At 35.4% G+C, this 21,787-nt stretch overlaps 1 protein-coding gene across 1 annotated transcript in view; it reads left to right on the forward strand.

The window, feature by feature from the left end:
• The window catches only part of LOC129227007 (hatching enzyme 1.2-like), a 52,783-nt gene extending 34,104 nt beyond the window's left edge, over positions 1-18,679 (forward strand). The window contains exon 10 of the mRNA XM_054861637.1: positions 18,345-18,679. Coding sequence (XP_054717612.1) covers positions 18,345-18,559 — 215 coding nt within the window. The 3' untranslated portion in view covers positions 18,560-18,679. The remainder of the gene's footprint in view (positions 1-18,344) is intronic.
• Positions 18,680-21,787: the final 3,108 nt, after the last annotated feature.

Here is a 21,787-nt window from a genome sequence, read left to right on the forward strand (position 1 = left end):
CGTATATACAACCAAAATTAAAGTTGATATTTATCTGTAGGTTAATGGCAATAAAGAGAAGTAAGCGTAAGTGTGAAAGCAATTCCACAAGCTTCATTTTTTTTTTTTGAAAAGAAATTCACACAAGTAAAACTGTTTCAAAAAATTTTGAAGCAGCAGTTCAAAACAAAACAAGTATACGCAAAAATACTACAAGCTCCATGTAGCCAATATTACGAAAAAGAACTTTTATCGTCGGGAAAAAAAACACCTTGTCTGCTTTCTTTCAAGAGTTTTTTACATTTATTTTCGCAGATTTTGTTCACAAATACCGATATCATTCTTTAATTTCAGGGATTTGAATCGAGGGGTATTGGAATTCACGAGAGACAACCCAGCTATCTGCCAACTTACAATGGAATCTTCAGTCTCCACGCTTTGAACTACACGCCCTCCACAACTGACAAACAGTTTCCGAATTCAATCGAATCCGAAGATGCTCTGCCAAACTCTGCGGCGTCTAATTCTTCATTCGAGAACTTAATTGCCACGCATGAATCGGAATTATCAACTTCAGAAGACAAACTGGACGATCCATTTCGAAGTAAGCCAAGCCCTGAAATAGACAGCACAGGTTTCAACGAAATAGAGTCAGATAATAAAGACGATAGTTCAGGCACAACAGGTTCGGAGTTCAAGCACTTTTCCGCAGATTCAAGTCATCACCAAAACCATCAGTGGAGCTCCAGTGTCTTCTGCCTCTACGAAAGACAATGGGCAAGTTCACAAAATTATTGGTGGTACGACAACAGCGCCATCCACTCTGGATGACGAATTAAAGTTGATTCATTCCAATAACAATGTATCGTTGTTGGAAGGATCACTAAGTGATCCGATTGAAGCAGGTGATGGCAATCATGATATATTTGATCACCTGATGAAGACGATTCAAGGCCACTGGTTAGATTTTGTCGGGAAAATGAAATTAAGTGTACTTGATGTGTGGAAGTCCATTTCGCAGCACATGATGGACAGATTAGAAAGTTTTGCAGCAACACTTTAAGACAACAATAAGTACTAAGATGTTCGCTGCCCTTTAAAGTAAGGGATAACTCCTAAAAATATATACTTAACACAAAATGTACGGTAACATTAAACTTGTAGAATTCTATAAACTCATTTACATACAATTGCATTCAGTGAGGAAGAAAACCAGCTTTTCAATGAAAAAGGAAACCTTTTTTGAGCTTTTTTGCTTTATAAAAATATTACTTTTAAAAATAATGAGAATATTCATAACATTAATATTCCATAAGCCGATGCTTTTAATGGCTATTTCGAAAGGATAGAGGCACTGAATAGTATTCATATTGAAATAAACTGAATATTTTTACAATAAGCAGAATTATTAATCTTTCCGTTAGCTTTCTTTTCATACTGTTAGTGTTTAAAAATATGCATAGTTTGAGTATGCATTGCTTATCTATATAAAGATTTATATTTGTAGAACGTAACTAAAAAGCATATACAGATTTGGTAAATAGTATTGGCACATCAGCTGTTCCATAAAACAAAATATTGATTGAAAAGATTTTCCTCAGCGCGTTGACAAATTCATTATCACATTTGTGATTTTTTTTTCGTTAAGGTAAATAACATTATCATTACCATTTTAAATCAGACTTCAAAATACCATTGTTTCTGTTTTAAATTGATTTCAGTTGCTTTTTGTAACAACATATTTTTAAATGCACTGTAATTTTAAAACATTCCATTAAGATCCCAAAGTTTTCAAAACGAGAAAAATCAAGCATTATAATTTTCCTCGGGAGTCTGATTTTGCTTGAAAACCTCTAAATACTAGGGCAACGGCACCAGTAACAGACAAAGATCCAGTTACAGACAGTCGCTCGTATGTTTAGATTTTAATACTGCTTGAGTAAAAATTTTAAGGTCAGTATAATTTTCTTTGAAAAAAGGAAAATGAAATTAAAGGGGATTTTAATATTATTGTATTATTAATTATTAATGTTCATTGGTAAGAAATAACGCAACAGACAGGATTTGTAAAGCATGCAATAACCAGAAAAGCAGTGGTTTATTCAAAGTTAGCATTTCAGCTTGAGTAAAAACTTTAAGGCCACTATTATTTTAAAAAAACTGCAAGTACTTATACTGTAATAAATGTCACCTCAGTTAACAAGATTGTGGAAACCCTTCAACTTGCAGTTTTATGATTAATTTCTTAAAGGTTTTTGTCCTACTTGTGACGATATCGTAAGGTAAAAAGTTAACTGTCAAGAAAGAGGGCAGATTGAAGCTTTTTCTTCAACAAGGATAAGTAGGCATACTATTGCGAAAAAATAAGAAGATCGAAGACTGAAGTCAACATTTTTGTTCGATTTAAACACAATTAATGAAAATACAAAACCCGGGAAAATTTAAAGCCTTGTCCTCGCGTCATAGAAGAAGAGTTTAGAAATTAGTACATTGCCTGAAAAGTACTCAACCAGGAAACTTATTCAGACGATCGGTTTGAATGTTTGTCAAAAACGATATATAACACAATTAGAAGGTGTGGAAATTTTATTAATGCTGCAAAAATTGCTTAAACTCATTTATTGAAAATGCACAATCTAGAGCGTTTCAACTTTAGCTAGGAAATCATGACCTGGGATAACCAATGAATATAAATATTTTTTTCTAACGAAAAGAAGTTGAATTTTGATGGACCAAATGGACGGAAGTACTATTGGCATGATTTACGGAACGAAAATAAAATATTCTACAAGCGCCAATTAGATGGAGGCTCTGTCAGAACTTGAGAGTGCTTTGCTTACAATGGTGTGTGCTCAGTTGCGTTTGTTTCAGGTAAAATGAACTCACAAGCATATCAAAATGTCCTTCCAAGTCATCTTTTACCAAATGCTGAATTTATTGCTGGAGAAAATTGAAAATATCAGCAAAACAATGCATTTATCCATCCGAGTAACAGTGCAAAAAATAGGCTCCAAGTAAACAATGTTGAAACTTTGAAATGACCAACTAAGTCTCCAGATCTTAATCCAAAAGAGAACTTATTGGGTGACTTAGCAAGAAGAGTTTATGCAAAGGAGAAACATTTTACTTCATCAATAGAGCTGAAATCTACCATCGAAGATGAATGGTAAAAAATACATCCCGAATTTTGTCAAAAACTAGTTTCATTCATGAAAACAAGAATATTTGAAGTAATGGCTCAAACACAAGCTTATAAATATTTGAATTTTTGTCCTCATATGCTTTTTTCTATGTTGGCCTTAAAGATTTTACTCAGGTTCAAATATTGATCTGTAATATTTTCTGATAATGAAATACTTACAATTAAATTTTTTTGTCTTTTTTTACTTGTATTTAAGATTAATAATTATCACTCATATGACTTTTTGATCCTAAGATTAAGGTGTGTCCAATTTCTCAAAAAAGTGCACTGGACTTTTACTCAGACTGTAATAAGAATTTTAAAGCGGGTAAAACTGATGTTGCTGTGGCCAATGAATCCGTTGCAACCATCTTGTGTTTATCAGACTAAATTTTATGAGCCAGTTGGTATTTACAAGGCAGTGGTGGAAGGTTATGAACAGTCACCTGGAGGTCAGCTGGTGTTTCATGTTCATTTGAATTTAATAAGGATTTAGCTCTAAAAATAAAAAACGTTTGTACATTTTGAAGAGAAAAAGGGAATTTTGTCCATTACTCATCCTTTCCTCTCCTATCTGTTACTGCAGATCATTAGATTTATTGGTGTCTGTTACTGGGGGGGGGTCGGACCTTTTTTCGAAATTGAGCAAATAAAAGTAGAATTAACTAATTCAGAGGATCCAGAAGCAGTTAAACGTTAGACGAGATATAGTTGCATGAAAGAAAAATAGTTTAAAAAGTCTTAAACGGGCTCAGAAAATTGAGTTAACCTGAGAGCGATGTCTTCAGTATGTCTGTTACTGGTGCCGTTGTCCTACTGCTTATTAGGAAACATAATTATTTATTTTTTCCCTCTTAAGTGTTTTATCTCTATACATCAAAAAATAGCGTCAGAGAAATTCTGTATGTGGCAGACCTGCGACCAGGAGTTCTAAAAGCACCTACAGTCTTGAAATTTTATACAAAACGTGCACATGTTTTTTTTTTTTTCTAATTTCAAATATTTAATCATTACCCGCTAACTTCCTTCTTAAGTTCCTATTTTATGTTATTTCAATGACCAACAGTCTCATGCCGTATGTGTTTCCATTCTTAAGAACATTCTCTTGACCATGAACTTTAGTTTTTATTTCGTGGGCTATCTAGTGTTACTACTTCTTAAGTTACAGCTATTCAAAAATTATTGAAAATACTAACTGCGTCGGGCGACTTTGCACGGTTACCCCGAAAATAAAAGTTATGTCAAGTGACGCGTGTTCAACAATCAGGCTTGAACGAAAAATAAAATAATAGTTTAAAAAACTAAAAAAAAAACACGCTTTCGTAGCAAAATGAACTAAAAAGTGAAAAATAACCTTTGGATGATAGTAGTTGACCAATCACTTAATTTAATATAGTACAAAAAAAAAGCGTGGGGTGCTGTCTATTACATTTTTGCATGGACAACAAATGGAAGAAATTCAAGACAACTGATAAGAAGCTCCCCACGCTTTTTTGTATTACATTAAAATTAAGTGATTGGTCAACTACTATCATCCAAAGGTTATTTTTCACTTTTTAGTTCATTTTGCTACGAAAGCGTGTTTTTTTTTTAGTTTTTTAAACTATTATTTTATTTTTCTGTTTTTTAGTGTTATGTTGGAGAATTATCAGGCGACGAAATTATTTATAAAACGAGTGTGAGGTAATATCTTAAAGTTAAGACAAGGGCACCCCGATGGGAAGCTGCTGTGAGCCATCGATGTATGTTTTCGGAAATCATATTTATATTACTTTGAAAATTTGAGATGCATTTGAATAAAAGTTTTGTTCAACAATGGTCTGATCAGCAATGAATTTCCAATTGAAGGCTCACCTAAATTTTGACATGAAATTAGTTAAAAACAATTATATTTCATGTTCTAATTACCTTGGAACGTTGGAACAAATTTTGTCTGATGCAGAAAAATTAAAGGTTTCTGTAGGTATTTTTAAATAATTTTTGCGAGCATTTTTTAATGTTTTTTTTTTTAATTTTTCCTTTTTCACATTGTTGGATTTATGACAAATTATTGATTAAAATTGGAGGAAACTAACAATTAAAAGAGTTAATTAGTTAATTTGATTATAGAATATTGCATTGTCATCGGGTCTGAGGTCGCGTGCCAAATTTCAAACGAATTCCGATCGCAGGAAGTGGGCGAAATTTGAGCTGCAAGATTCCGTTACAAGATACATACATACATACATACATACAGGTGAAGCTAATAAAAGCGTGTCAAAAAAAAAAAGAAGAAAATCAGAAAAATTTTGCCGCAGATTGCGGAAAAATAACCCAAAATGAAACGTTTTCAAAATCCCCCAATTACAGGAAAAGCCTCAAAAAAAAAAAAAAAAAAAAAAAAAAAACAGAATTTTATTTGTTCATACTCGACCTCGAGAGAAAAAAAATGGCAACAGATCTTTCTTCTCAATGATTTTCTCATTGAGAAGATATAAAATCGCTTACTGTTCCAGCTTTAGAAGCAGATAACGATAGTGCCATGCATGGCACGTCCTTCCAGCGCAAGAGGTATGAAGACTAATTAATATACCCCAGAAAAGTTTGGTGCGTTCAAATCCTACATTAAAACATTTTTTTTCTCTAAGCTATTGGGTTTCCAATGATGAGAAAAGATTATTAAGAACTTTTGTTCCGTTCAATAGATCATTTTTTTAAAACGATATCCTTTCGATTGTTTTATTCTTTTTCATATGGGGGATGTTGCAGCGAGATTTCCCGTTTATTCTACATGGGCAGTTAGTTTTTTACACTAAATATCTGAAGACGCTTTTTATCCTTTGAGTATGGTTGAGGGAACAAACTATCAAGTATGGGAGAAAAAGTAGTTAATAAAAACAACTGCTCAGTGGGCATTAGATAAAGCAAGTTGTCATAAATATACGCATTCTAACACCAAGCAGCTTAGAACATTTTCTTTTTACTCATTTTTTTCAACAAAACAGTTCAAACACTTCAAAGTTCATTGAAATTTTTTAATTTTTCAATTTACAAAGTTTGAACAGAACAACGTCTGTCGGGTCCTCTAGTATGCTTATAAAATGACTTTATCGTTCAATTTGCGTTTATATATATATATATATATATATATATATTAACATCACCAAAACCATTTTGTATGATAAATACTCATCAACTAACACCAAAATCATTGCATTATTTTTCTACGAAAACAATACAAAGCTATTAGTTTTCAGTGCAAACATATTTTAAATTAAGTTCAGAAATTAGACACTTATTCCCAATACGTTGCAATTTTATTATTTTTTAAAACTAATATGACATTGTTAAAATAACACTGCAAAAATTTAAAAATGGAAAAGTATTAGTAAAAAATTAGAAAAGCATTTTCACAGAAATGTTTACTAGTAAATAAAAGTCGCATATTTTTACAGCAGTAAAATTTTGCTAGTGTTAATGTGCAAATCAGTTTTTCTCACCACTATAACCTTATCAGAACATAAAAACCAGTAAAAAGAAGAAGTTTGCATTAATCAGTGATTACTTTTCTATTCAAGTTATGGATCAAAACACATTTATGTTTCTTTAAATACTAAATTTCAACCTCAAAAAAACATTTAATTACAGTACCAGTAAACAAAAGGTTTCAACTACTAATACTTCATTCAGACTACAAAACAAGTTATAAAGCAGTTTGCCAAATTAGCAGTAAAATTAAAGACTTGGTATAAAAGATTTTTATCTAGCATTATCCAGGACACATATTTTAAAAACGCCTTGAAGAATTGATGGATGGCAAACCCAGCTTTAGATTTCTCTAGTAATTTACATTACAAGGACGGATCCAGAAATGCTTCAAGGAGGGAGCGGTTGATTTTTTAATTTATACCTTTTACTACCTATCTGATTACAAATGCAGGGGGGGGGGGGAGGTCAGTTATTTTTGAAGTTGAAGTTGAAGTTGAATAAGAGTCTTCAGACTCCAGGTTGATGAGAGGACTGCGTGAAAAACGCCTTGCCTCTGCTAGTTAAATTGAGCGAAAATTGAATAGAGGAGATTGACCAATCATGGGAGGATCTTTATATTTCTTCTTTACAAGGACTGGAATATTGAAAAAGGAGTGCTATCGATTCTTAGTGAATAGTGGCTTGAGGAAATTGAACGTCAAATTGTAAGGATTCTTATTAATATAAAGGTTGATACAAAGCTTGTATTGAAAAAGTTACACAATCTTAATATATAAAAATCAATGTCCTGAGATAATATATATACATATATATATACATATATATATATATCAACGCACAGCCGAAACCGCTGAAGCTTCAGACTTGAAATTTGGCAGGCATGTCCGCATGATTACGAAAGTACCACTAAGAAAGGATTTTTCGAAATCTCAATTAGTTCGGGAGAAATTAATTAAAACCTCTTAATTTCTGAGAAATAAAAACCTGTCATTGAATTCAAATCCCTTATTTTCGAAGGCTTTCCTCCATTCAAATCATTATTCAGTACTTCATCTCAACTTTTGGTCGATAGCGAACTATAAATTTGATATTGTTTTTGTTTCTCACGTGGTTCTTCGAGGCTTTTCTCAAGTCAAATCATAATGTTTCTGTCTATTGCTTTCATTTCTTCAAAACTAGAAACTAAGTTTTTAAGAACATCATCACAGGCGAACTATCCTTTTGAATTTAGAAGAGTACAGTTTCCTGTTAAAGTTTGCTTTGCAATAACCATTAATAAATCACAAGGACATACATTAAAAGTAGCAGGGACCAATTTAAGAGAAGACTTTTTTTCACATGGCCAATGTTATGTAGCTTTCTCCAAAGTCAGTCCATCAAGCAGCTTAATAATTTTAGCACCAGAAAAAAAAAACTAAAATGTTGTATACAAAGAAGTTCTTGCTTAAACATAGGTATATCAATAAAATGTGGATGGCCTGTGTTTGCAAAGATAATCAATACTTTAAAAGGATCGTTAATAACAGTTAAAGATCGGTTAAGGACAAAGGCATATATGTAAGGAGTTCAGGGGCCACGGGATCCTCCCCAAATTAGAAAAAGTTATAGGTAATAAGTAATTATTATAGGGGATTTTCGAAACTAGGTGCACCAAGCACTGTTAACCCCTGCTAATTCCATTACCCGAGCAATGCCGGGTACGGGAATGCTAGTAGAGCTATAAAAGTTGATTAAAAATTAAAATCTAGAGGAGTAGGATGGTGGTTTTGATTTAACTAGTAGAAACTCTCTGTAATGGGAAACATTCTGTTGAAGAGTTTTTGAAAAAGCTAAAAAAAAAAAAAAAAACGAAAAAGTCATTATAATCGCAAAAGAGAATTTATTTGCATTCTGATTTTAATATTAAAACTTTTCAAGTTATACAACAACTCTGTTGATGTAACATTGCAGGTAAAAAAAGGTTAGGTTTTGTAGAGTATTTTGCATGTTTAACTTTGAATCACCAGCTAGTGATATTAGCAGCTATTGCAACAGATTAGATTTAAAATTGAATCTATCAGGCTATATATTACGTTAATTTTTTTGGGAGGGAGGGGTTACTAAATAAATTGAGATTGTTCTGGCAAAAGATGACGTATCTCAACCTAGTTTTTTCAAAAAGAAAAACATATATCCACCTATTTCAAGCAAAAAAGAACGCATCCAATATTTAACCCTTAACAGGGGAGGTGCGGTCTCACAATCCACTCAAAAGTTCATCCGATCACCCCTGTTTCAGTTCAATTGAATGGTTTTTCCCAATAGCTTTTTGTTTTGTGTCCTCGAACACCCTCCTTGCTTATCAGTATCTTTAGGTAAGTGCAATTGATTTAAATTTCATTGCATGCTTAGAAGCGGTCTGCGAGACCGCACCAGCCCTTCAGTGCTACAATTTTCGACAGTTGTAGACATGGCTCTTAACGTTAGAAACCGCGGATATAGGTTCATTAAATCTTATACGCGTTATGTGGAAGGGATGCAAAATATTCTATATGAGGTTGAGAGTTGTTTGAAATGTTCACAAACATTACGCAATGATGTTCTAGGGACAATCAAGACTAAATTATTTCTCGAAATACGACGCGAAATACTAGCAGTTAAAGGGCTGTCAAAATTTTCCCGTAACTTGATATAATAAATTTTCTGGTACTAAAATGTTCTGTATATATTAAAAAACTAAAATGAAATCATTAATAAATAATAGATTAATTTTTATTAAGAATAGTGAGCTATTTACTGCAGCATATGACTTTCTCGAAAAATCTTAAGACTCTAGCAAAATTTCCTCGGAAAAGGTATATTTTGATTCAAAGTTAAAAAATATTTTTTCTCCGTGCTAATAAAAGTTCAAAGAAAATCTGAGGTAAATTACAGGACTGTATCTTAATTACACGATTTTAAGAATTTTTTTAAATAGAGCGGTCTCTGAGACCTCACATCCCCGGTTACGTCCTACTTTTTCACCTCCCCTGTTACGGGTTAACGTTAAGTAATTAAATAATTAGCACATTTTATTAAAACATATGATGTAAAATATTAACATTAGGTACAAACCGGACAATATTAACAATATTTTGTTGGTGTGAAGTCCGTCATGAAATGAATCGGTAGTCAGAAGAAGGGAACAAGTTCAAAGGAATGGTGTCGGCGCCTGTTCCCTTCTTCAAACTAAAGATTTAACTAAATAATAGGTTTTCTTGTATGATATAAAAGGAAAGATCAAATATGTATGCAAATAAGGAATAATTGTGGGAATTTAGGAAATTAGCATAAACCTAAGAGACATGGAGAACGAAACCCAATCGAGATATAAAAGCAAGGAGTGATGAACAGAATATAAACAGGGCGAAAAGCCAAAAGGGATTACGGTTCTAGAAAAAACGAGGAGAGAACCGAACAATAATCTGGAGAGAAAGCGAGAAGGGGAGAGGCTAAAAAATCGTCAGAGCAATAAACAAGGTGTTTAGGGATAAGTTGGATGAGCAGATTTCTTTGATTATTATAACGATCACAAATGTTTAATCTGTGCCAGATAGTTTCGGGAGTATCACAGGAATTACAATTTGGGGATATTTCAAATTTTAGTTTAAAGAGTTTGTCCTTCAAGAGGAAACTGTCAAGGACTAGTCGATTTAAAAAGATTTCTTGTTTTCTGTTTTTAATCCAATGGATGCTTGATTTATCAGGGATAGTTCTTAGTTTGAATTTGTTGTAATATTTTGAGTTCATCCATCTTTCCTTTAGTTCATTTTTATGAGCTGATTCGATGTGGTTTTTACAGTCTTTCCAGGTTGTTAGCGAAAGTATTGGAGTATTATGGCCCATGACGGCTTCTCTAGCTAATTTGTCGGCTAATTCATTTAAATAAATTCCTGTGTGGCTAGGGACCCAGGTTACAATAATTTTTTTGTTGTTGCTGGCTTCTTGTAAGATATTTCTTGTGGCTACAATGAGTTTTTTCTTCTTTTTCTTTTTGTTCTTTAATGCTTCTATTGAACTTAAGCTGTCAGTAATGATAATGGTGGGGTTTGATTTGTCGATGAGAAATTTAGCGGTATAATAGATGGCGATCATTTCCGCTGTAAACACTGAGCAAATGTCTAGAAGTTTTATCTTCCTATTAACTTTATTACTGTTTACAATGCCAAAACCCACTTTGTCTTCTATTTTTGAGCCGTCTGTTGCCCAGATATCAAAGTTGCTGTGTTGTTCAGTATATTCTGTAAAAGATTGTTTAATTTCTTCAATGCAGGTTGCCTTTTGAAAATGTTCGGATTTTGTGATAAACTCTAGGTTGTTTTCTTTCCATGGTGGTATATTAAGATTTCCGAGCAAGTTGTCTTGATTACTGACGTAATTTGATTTATAATTTTTTATGATACTGAGTGCTTTGACTTCTATGTCGCTCTTGGTTTTTAATTTTATATTGGTTTTAAAGTTGCTTCGACGATCACTTTTGTAATTTTGCTTTAGATTATATTTGACAATGTTCCAGGTCATTCTGTCTTCGTACGAGCCAAGGTGTGTGAGATGTCGTAATACATCGTTTGGGGTAAAAGAGTTGACTTTTAGGCAGCATCTAAGTGCCTTGTTTTCAATAGTGGAGAATCTGTTTTTGTTTCTTTTCGTGTCTTTTGTCCTGCATATGTTGGCGTAATCAATTTGTGGGATAATGGTTTGTTTAACTATTGAGATAAGGTTATTGTTATTCATTCCGGTACTTTGTGTGCTGAGAATTTTAAGAACATTGATTGTTTTGATGATTTTTCTTTCGATTGTATCTGTGTGAGTTTTCCATTTGAGATTATTATTTATCCATAATCCAAGGATTCTGTGGTTATTATTCCATGGTATGTTAGTATTGTACATTTTCACGTCGAAATTATTTTTTGATCTAGTTGCTGAAACATTGAGGAGACAACATTTGGCAGGGGTAAACTCAAGTTTGTTTTTTGTTGCCCACTCTGTAAGTTGGTGTACTGTTCTATTAAGGGCTATCTTTGCTTCATCTTCTTTTTTGTGTTTGATTATGCGGGTGATATCGTCGGCATAAGCGTAGATAGAGCATTCTTTGTTTTGAATGTGATGTAAGTCGATTAAAAAGCAGTTAAAGAGAAAAGCTGATAAAATTGAGCCTTGAGGCAAACCATACGCGAGGGATTTGGTGGTTGACATTGAGTTTCTCCAACTCACTTTAAAAGACCTGTTTGTTAGAAAATTATTTATCCATTTGATTATTTTTGTGTCAAGATTAGTTTTCAACAGTTTTCCTATTAAGATGTTTGTTCTGATGTTGTCGTATGCGCCCTTTATATCTAATGAGAGGAGGTAGATGGTATATTTGTCTGTTCTGGCATCTTTTATATCGGTGATCAATTTGACTAGAAAGTCTTCAGTTCCTCTTTCTTTTCTGAAACCAAATAAAAAATTAGGAAAAATATTGTATGTTTGTTCCCACCATATCAATCTTTCAAGGATTAGTCTTTCCATTAATTTACAAGTATTTTGAGTAAGGGCAATCGGTCTGTAATTTTCTGTGTTCTTGTTGTCTTTTCCTGGTTTACAGATGGGAATTATTTTGGACATTTTCCAGATATTAGGAATGATACCGGTGGATAGACTATTGTTAAAAAACTCTCTTAGCAAATTTTTCCCTGTAGCTGGTAAATTCTTTAAAATTTTGTTGTTTATTCCGTCTATGCCTGCAGCTGTGAATTTTAAATTCTTAATTGCGAAATCTAATTCTTGGGCGGTGAAGTCTTTCGAAATGCAGGGTCTGTGAGGAAGTTTAGTCCAAATTGTGGGAGTTGAATCTGAAGATGGGTTGGTTGTTCTGGAATAGTGTTCTGCAAATAGGTCTGCTTGTGCTTGTGGCTCTTTAATCAAATTGCCTTTGTCTTCCAGAACTAAATTACTAACGTAACTATGTCTCGTAGAATAACGTTTTAAATTGTTAACCGAACGATAAATGTCCTTGGTAGTTTTTAGGTTGTGTTGGATATTTCCCCAAAATTTATTTTTTTCTTCTTTGATTACTTTTCTAAATTTTGCAAGTTTCTTTTTATAATTGAGCCAATCTGTGACGTTGTTCGTGTGATAGGCTTTATTCATCGCTGTATTTTTTTCCTTTTTGCTTATAGCACATCTTCTGTTCCACCATTTTTGATGAGTTTTTGTGTCTTTAAAGGTGATAGTGTTTGTATTTTCTTCGACGACTTTAAGAATACCTTGGTTAAATTTAATGATGTCTTCGCTTTGTGTTGGATTTATATTTGTTTCGGCAATAAAATTACTTATGTTATTAGTGACAATATTCCAATTTGTATATCGTTTTTTGATGAGTTTGGTATCTTTTGCGTTACTTTGTTTTAAAAAAGTTGGAAAGTGATCGCTATCTCCACTTTCTTTACTTCGAAACCAAGAAAATAAGAGAATTAGGTCGGTGCTAACTATTGTGAGGTCGAGGATTCCGTCTTCTTTGCCTCTATTGCGGCGGGTTGGTTCTTTACTATTGATTATACATAAATTTTTTTTCAAGAATCCAGTCGAAAAAATTTTTTCGAGCTAGGATGGGAGATTGTCACCAATGCATGTGTTTCTGGCGTTAAAATCTCCGGTAAAAATAATATTATTATCTAAAATGTTGTTAAAAAAGTTGATAATGTTATCATGGAAGTGTCCGGGAGGACGATAACAGTTAAAAATCTTAATAGATTTGTTCTCGACAAAAACTTCAACTGCGTTGAATTCTAGGGTTAAATTACTTGTATCGTAGTAAAGTTCACGGGAAGATAATTTTTTTTGTACATAGATGCAGACACCTCCACCTTTATGAGGAAACGGTTTTTCTTTTGCATATGAAATGTAATTAGACAATACTGGTATTTTGTCGTCGCTACTCCAAGTCTCTTGGAGGCAAATGATATTGGGGTTAGACCAAGATATAAGAAGTTTAAGAAAACAAAGGTTTTTGCCTACACTGCGGCAATTCCAATTAAGCAAAAAAAAAAACCATAAGAAAAACAAAAAAAACCTCGTTAAGGCGTCGTGCTTCCTCCTGGTTCGTCCACATGAGGACCAGAGACTTGCATAGGACTACCAACGTCGTAAAAAAGGTCTTCTTTTGAGGAGTCGAAGACGGAGCATGAACTGAGTAAAATGTCTTTGTTTCGTAGAGCTCTATATTGTTCAATTAGTTGTTTTTCGTTATCTCCCATAACATTTTCAGTATTATCGAAAAGTCCGGTGAGAGCGTTTCTTAACGCGAAGAGTTCTGTCTTTATGTTTTTGATTTCTTCTTTTAATGTGTTTATTTCAGTCTTTTTCTTTGATGATATTTAATAAAGTCTCGTAGTTTTTATTTTCTTTTGATTCCGTTTTTTGAGTAGGGATATCAAAGTTAGTGTTTGATCTTACTGCATTGGGCGTAAGATGGTTTTATTTCAATTATGCTGCTATTTTTCTTGTTAATGTACTTTTCGTATTCTGGGCAATTTTTATCCAGAGCAGAGTGATTTTCCCTTACAGCGTAAACACTTTGGAGTGATATCGCATGTGGAGTGTTCCCCGCCGCAATTGACGCACTTTTGGGTTCCTCGGCAATATTTTTCAGGATGGCCCTATCTTAAGGCATTTTCTACATATACTAGGCTTGTCGATGAATTTTTCAATTTTAAAGCGTAATCGGCTTATTTTTATGTTATCTCTATTTGTTATGCCTATTTCTTTTATCAGTACGACGGGAATGGGTTCTGTAGAGCCTTTTTTCGTAAATCTGATTAACTGGCTGACTATGATACCGTTTTCGGTTAATTTTTCAGCGATATATTTTAATGAGGTTTCAGTGTCGACGTTTCTAATTATGTATTTTGTGCTTACGGCGTCTTCAATCAGTCTAGTGGCTGTGTTTACTCCTAAGAAATATTTTAATTGACTTACCTTGTCAACTGTGCTCTTTTTGTTGGTTGTTATTATAATGTTGTTATTTCTTGAGAATTGGACGTCATCTGTCTTGTCTGTGATTTTATCTATTTCTTCATGGAACTTAATTCCCTTATTTCTTGGGATAGGGGAGCTGATACCATAAACACACAATTTTATGCTTGTCGCTCCATTATTAAAGGCTGCTTCTACTTTGTCCTCTAAACTTAAGTCAGCTTCGAAGACATTAAGGTTTCTTTTCACATTTTTTTCCGAGGTACGTTCTTCGTCCTCTGAAGGATTGGCCTTTCTTTTCTCTGACATGGAAGTAACTTACTCCCCACTAGCAGAATAATGAAACAGCAACATGAAAAATTAAAGGAAAATGGAAAGGAGGAAAAAAAATATATATATATATAAATATATATATATATAATATTGTGAAAACGAGAACTCAAAAACAGCCTAAATTGGGCTAAAAAAAACCAAGACATAAGACCTCAAAGGTCAGTACAGAAAAAATCTATTGAAAATTGAACACCCCAAGATGGTGGTTTTCTGCGCGCATAACCTTGCACCGAGAATCGAGAAAAACAAGAGGAAAGTTAGAACGGAATTTGCAAGTGTGTCATTGGTTCTTGAGTTTGAATGCGTCACCTTGGAAATTAAAAAAATAGCCAGAGGGTTAAAACAGTTTCATTTTGTGCGGTAAAGGCAAATGTTTTATTGGAGAGGTTACACCCTACGTAAGTGGGTGGGTCTTGGTTTTACTTCTTTCGTCAACCATTGGTCAGAGATAACCACGCCTCCTATAATTAATTTCAATTGAAAATTGGCGAGAGTAGGGTTGCAATGAAGAATGCAAAGCTTGTCATTTTTAATTTTTCGCCAACTCAATGCAGTTATTGCTGGAACTTAAATCTTTCAGGTCCTTAATAATCACATAACTGCCAAAATGTGGCACGCGTCCTTACTTCCTTCTCTCCCTATTTTAAGGAATGGACTCGTTTTCTCAAATGATTGACAAGGTTCACTTGATCACTGGCAGACTACACCTGGCAACCGCTAAAATTCAATAACCTTCCTAAATACAACTTGTTATCTTTCTGAAGAATTAAGAAACCTAAACGCGAGTCGTGTTTCTGGGACAAACAAGGAACCTAAATAGAAAGCTTATATTAGATATGCTTGTAGTAAGAGCTTGGCACCTTCCTGATTTATGAAAAACGCAAATATAGCCGAAGCTGAGGCAGAATCGGAACCAATTACCAAACGGATTGTTTGCCTACAATTTTTGAAAAACGACAGTATTCTAAGACTGCATTTGAGCCCTTGGTTTGAGGTCAATTAATCTGGAAGTAGTGATGTTAAAATCAAATTTTCTGAGGGTATACTCCCAGTAATACATTACGCACAATTTGTATATGTGATCGTGTACATACACTGGTGTGCAAAAATTAAGAACGAAGTCGAAAAATTAGCATATCAGCTGAACGAAGAGGCAGAGCGGACAGAAAGACCAATCAGGAGATTAAGTAAGGTAATGTACGGTAGCACATGCGCAGATATGCAGGCAGACGTAATGGAGGAGTGTCTGAGTAGTATAAAGCATGTTGTCGGTGTAAGATCAGTATTTCTGGCAAAGAGATTGCACGCCGTATAGCAGTTAAAATCACACCGAGTTGCTGTCTCAGCGAGAAATGGAGAATAATAAATCTGTTAGACGACAGCTGGATGCTTTTACCCGAGGTCAAATCATTGGGAAGTTGGAGGAAGGCCGCAGTGTGACAAGTGTGGCTGCAGAGTCCGGAATTGCTCACAGCATCGTTTCACGACTTTGGAGACAATTTCAAACTACAGGAACAGCTATCCGGGGGTTCAGTAGTGGTCGTCCACGAGGAACCACACCCGCAGATGACCGGTATATTGTCTTACAGGCGGCAGACAACGGGAGAAATCGCTAGACACACGACACAGGCGACTGGACGACCGATATCGCGTTTTACCTTGGCCAGAAGACTGCACGGTGGTGGTCTGTTTGCACGACGCCCTATGCGGTGTGTACCTCTAACGGCTGCCCATCGGAGAAGACGTTCTCTGTGGTGCCGGGAACACCGGAATTGGAGAGACAATGAATGGGGACGAGTACTCTTTACAGATGAAAGCAGGTTCAGTCTGAGTAACGATTCTCATCGCATACTCATCTGGAGAGAGCGGGGAAGCAGCAATCATTCCTCGAACATCATTGAAAGGGACAGGTATGGAGGTCGCGGTGTTCTCGTTTGGGGAGGCATCATGCTTGGTAGTCGTACAGACCTTCACATCTTTGACGCAGGTTCAGTCAACGGAACCCGTTATTGTAACGAGATTCTTCTTCCATATGTGCGTCTTTTTAGAGACGCTATGGGTCCGCAGTTCCTTTTCATGGACGACAATGCACCATGTCATCGCACAGTAGCTGCCGAACAGCTCTTAGAGAGTGAGGATATTAAACGTATAGATTGGTCGGCACGATCTCCGGATCTCAATCCCATCGAGCCTGTATGGGATTTTCTAGGCAGACGCTTGGCAGCTCGTACCTTACCACCAGTAACGATTCGGGAGCTTCGATTGGCGCTGCAAGACGAATGGGCAGCAATGCCTCAACAACTCATTGACACCCTCATTCTCAGCATGGGCAGACGCTGTGAAACCTGCCTAGCAGTCGGGGGAGATCATATCCCCTACTAAAGACCGGATGTTTCTTGCTAGACACCCATCACAGGGATGTTTCGGCCTACAGTCACATTGCGCTCCATGCTACTTTTTCAATAAAGCTTCTTTTTATCCCTCTGATTTCTCTTTTAGTAAGTGTTGCTTGCATTACACATGTCCTTACGTATTGGGGATCTTACGGTATTAAATGTGTTGATTTGGAAAGCTTTTGTACAAAGTAATATTGAAAAAACCGTCTCGTCCTTAGTTTTTGCACACCAGTGTAGTATGTCATAAAATGAAAATTCTGGAAGAGCCATAATCGAGGTGACGGCGATGCACCGAATAAAAATGCTAAATATACTTTTACTCTGGTAGCCGAAAATACAGTTGGATCTCTGTTTAACGACTTTCAAGGGGCCACAAAATATCGTCCTTAAGTAGAAATCGTCCTTAAATAGAATGCTTTTAAAACTGAAGTGGACCATCTGGGCCGTGAAATGCCGTCGTTAAATAGAGAACGCCGTTACATAGAGCGTCGTTAAACAGAGAGCCAACTGTATTTTTCATAGCAAAGGAAAGTCTGCGCTCAAGCAGCTTGTAGTAGTTCAAAAATCTTTTTCGTAAAAATACTTTTTTTTAACAGGAACTGATGGAAACCCATGAAATACCGAAATTTTGCTCCGAAGTACTCTGTGTAGATTCGGAATTTTTTTCAGTGGAAATTTATTGTAGTGTAAGGCATAATTAACAAAGTATAATGAGTACTCCTGAAAAAAAAACAAAAAAAAACTGAGAATATTTTCTTTTTATTATGGAGTTGAGAATTGGTTTTCACATTGGTTGGTGGCATCTGTATCAGTGGATGCCATTACCACATAACTTTACGTCTAGTTTTCTCACCAGATGGAGGCACCTAGGCTCTCTCCAATACAAAACTGCACTAGGAATTTAATTTCTCCAGGAGTATTTAAAAGTGAAACACACACACAAAAAAAAAAGATTTTGTATTGTATGCTCTGTTTCCTATTTAACATAGATTCATTGTATCTTTAATTCACAGAGTGGCACTCGCAATATGAAAAGTTGAACCCAGACGATTTCAAAACAACTACAGATTACGACTATTACTCCATAATGCATTACGGAATGAATGCTCCCGGTACTGGAAAAAGAGCTTTCGAAATCCTGAAGCCAGGAATTGACGAAAACCGTATTGGAAACAGCGGCAGCATGACGGACTTGGATATACAGAAGATACGAAACAGCTATGCTTGAAACTCTATTCGTGACGTCATGAGATGACAGTGTTTAAATATGCTAAGTTTGAAAAGATATTTGTCAGCTAACAAATGCAGAAAACTATCCTGTACAAATGAATAAAAGGTTAATGAAAAATATATGTTGTATTCAATGCGGCTACAAATATTTATATTTTCAATGAATCTCTCAATAGTATCAGAGAATAAATAGCACCGACTCAAGCAGGGAGAAATAGCGCACTAATGAAAACGAGCTAATGTGTGCATCAAATGACTTCCTTTTACTCCAATTTAATGTCATTTTCTCATTATTGTCAGTTTTAATGTGATTCAATAGTTTACTCTCTAAATATCACCAACATGGCCAAATTAAAACCAGATTTAAAAAAAAATCGCCAAATTTATCGCCAAGTTGGCGAAAAAACTTGGCGACCAAAAGATTGGCGATAAAACGCCAAGTGTCCGCCAAATTATAACACCACTTGAGTTTACATCGAAATTAACAATGATTTCCCCCCAAAAAGAGGCAAAAGACCACCTTTGGAGTATCCGAATGCAACCAAGAATGAAGGTGCACAACTAGACACCACTAGGAGTCTAAGTACCAAATTTCAACTTTCTAGGACATTCCGTTCTTGAGTTATGCGAGATACATACACACATACACACAAACGCACATACATACGTACATACAGACGTCACGAGAAAATTCGTTGTAATTAACTCGGGGGTCATCAAAATGGATATTTCGGGTGCCTGTAGGTTCCTAGGCATATATCCACGTGTGGTCGGGTCGGAAAAAAAACTCAACATTCATTCGGGAGTGAAAATTAAGGCCGATTTTTGAGTGAAAATTTTTTTGCGAATACAATACTTCTTTTTTTGTAAAAGAAAGTAAAAGGAAAATAGCAATTGAAAAAGCATTGTTAAACATGCTTTTGCATGCACTGTGTCCCCATTATCTAAATATGAGGTCTCTAAGTCTGTTAAAGTTTTCAGAAGTCTCGAAAATTAGCGCGTTTTGGTGAGAAGTGGAAGAGAAGTGGATTACACTCTTTGCAGTTAAGGCGTCCCATGCAGATGGTGAAATCGGATACCTTCAATTTCTTGCCAAGTCTTTGAATTTGGCGTTTTTCTTTAAAATTTTGCATATTTTAAGACCTCATTTTTCGATAACGGGGACACGAGGGCAAATATGTTTTGCTCCCATATGCTCTTTCGATTGCTACCTATTTACACCTTTTTCGTTATTACAATACACTTGTGATGTCTTCATGCACGTAAACTTGCGTCAATTAAAAAGTTATGAAATAGTAAGTTGAAAGCTCATACGTACGTGGTATCATTTAAAAGTTTGAGCACAAGCTGCATAAAACCTTACTCTGAATAGTTCACATTACCGAAGCACATCTATCTACAAAATAGTCACTTTGAACCAGCGATCATGCACTTCAACTATCAAAGTGACCTCTGGCCCTCAAACTATGAAGGACTGCGTGCCAGGCGCCTTGCCTTCAGAAGGCAACACAATAGATGGTGGTGCCATCTATGGACAGTTCGAGAATTTCGATCCAGGCCAGGAGCCGAATAACTTTCTGGTCTGGCACCCCCAGAGGTATCGTTTCACTTGGAGGACATTGTGACCACGAGCATATTTAGCGTCACCCAGTCACCATTAATGACGACGGTGGATCTTCGACCAGCGAGGATCGAACCCGAGACCCTCTGGCCCCAAGTCCAATGCCTTACCGATCAGGCCACCGCAGCCTCAAAGACTGACTATGCACTACTGCCAACGTTCGCATAGCTTTTAAAAGCACTCCTGGAAGGTGGAAGCTATTTTTCGCAACCTCTTGTAAGGCGTCTTGCGCCGCTGCTTTAACTTCATTGTGGGGAAGAAAACGACTTCCATGTTGAGGATGCACGCTTCGATTGGTCAACACTCTGATATAACAAACAAATAACACAAGGTTTCGTCGAACGTAGCCCCGCGTGACTTTTCCCTATTCCCAGCAAAAAAAAAAAAAAAAAAAAAAAAATTACAAATATTAATTTGAATTTTTGGTATCTTGAATTCAAATTATGTTTTTCGCAATCACGAGCGTGTGTGTGTGTATGAATGCACGTGTGTTTGTGTAGGCGCATGTGTGTGGGTGCGTGTGTGCTCGTTGTGTATGCAGTACGGTGTGTGTATGCGCGTGTGTGTGTGTATGTAGGCATATGTGTTTGTGTCTGTGTGCAGGCATGAGTGTGTGTAGGCGTGTGTGTGTAGGATATGGACGCAACCTGGAGACGGTTTTCGCAAGAGGAGCAGCATCGCGAGGCCGGTCGACGCGATGCGAGGGTGGTGCTGGCAGAGGGTGCTGGTGGGAAAATAAAATGATAGCACGCCAAAACAGTCAAATGAAAACAATAAGCAATAGTGATTGCTCAAAAAAAAAAAAAACATTTGCAGGAACGCGCTTTCGTCAGATGAAGATAAAGCCGCATCACAGGGGGTTACAAAAAATAGCTTCCAGGAGTGTTTCCAAAAGTTATATAAACATTGGCAGAAGTACAAAGTCGCTTAATTGGACCCTTTGAATGTGGATGTGCTTCGGTAACATGAAATATTCTGGGTAAGGTTTTATACAGCTTGTCCCCGAACTTTTGGATCGTACTACGTACAATCTGTATAGGGTGTAGTTATGCTTCTCCTTTTTTGACTGCTGCATGATGAAAGAGAAAGAACGACAGCCAGAAAAAAGAAAGAAAGAAAAAACTAGTATGTTGTGGCCCCATCACGAAACTTTCTTCTATATCTATCTTATAATTCTGATCCCTCCCTATGTTTGACAAAGAAGCAATATTCCCCCCCAAAAAAAAAAAAATTACATACTACAAAACTTGACGACCATCCCAACTCCTGATTCATCACAAAAGCAAAGCAAAGAATGAAAACTGAAAATTATTTTTAAAGCCTTGCTTAAAATAATTACAAACATTTATTTGTTAACAAACACAAGATGGCAACAGTTGAAAAGTTGAAATCATCGCGATTTTCTAGTCGGTTTTCAACAGTTAAAATCACGCGAATTACGCAGACGACAGTCTATTACGATTTATCTTTCTCATTGTTGTAGTTATAAAGTTGTTTTTATTCACAAAAAAAAAAAAAAAAAAAAAAAAAAAAAAAATCAGACCCCATGGAGCCATTGGTGCCAATATTAAACCAAAGCCTGTTTACATATGGATTCACATTTAT

Source organism: Uloborus diversus, chromosome 7 (assembly GCF_026930045.1).
Source record: "Uloborus diversus isolate 005 chromosome 7, Udiv.v.3.1, whole genome shotgun sequence".
NCBI lineage: Eukaryota > Metazoa > Arthropoda > Arachnida > Araneae > Uloboridae > Uloborus > Uloborus diversus.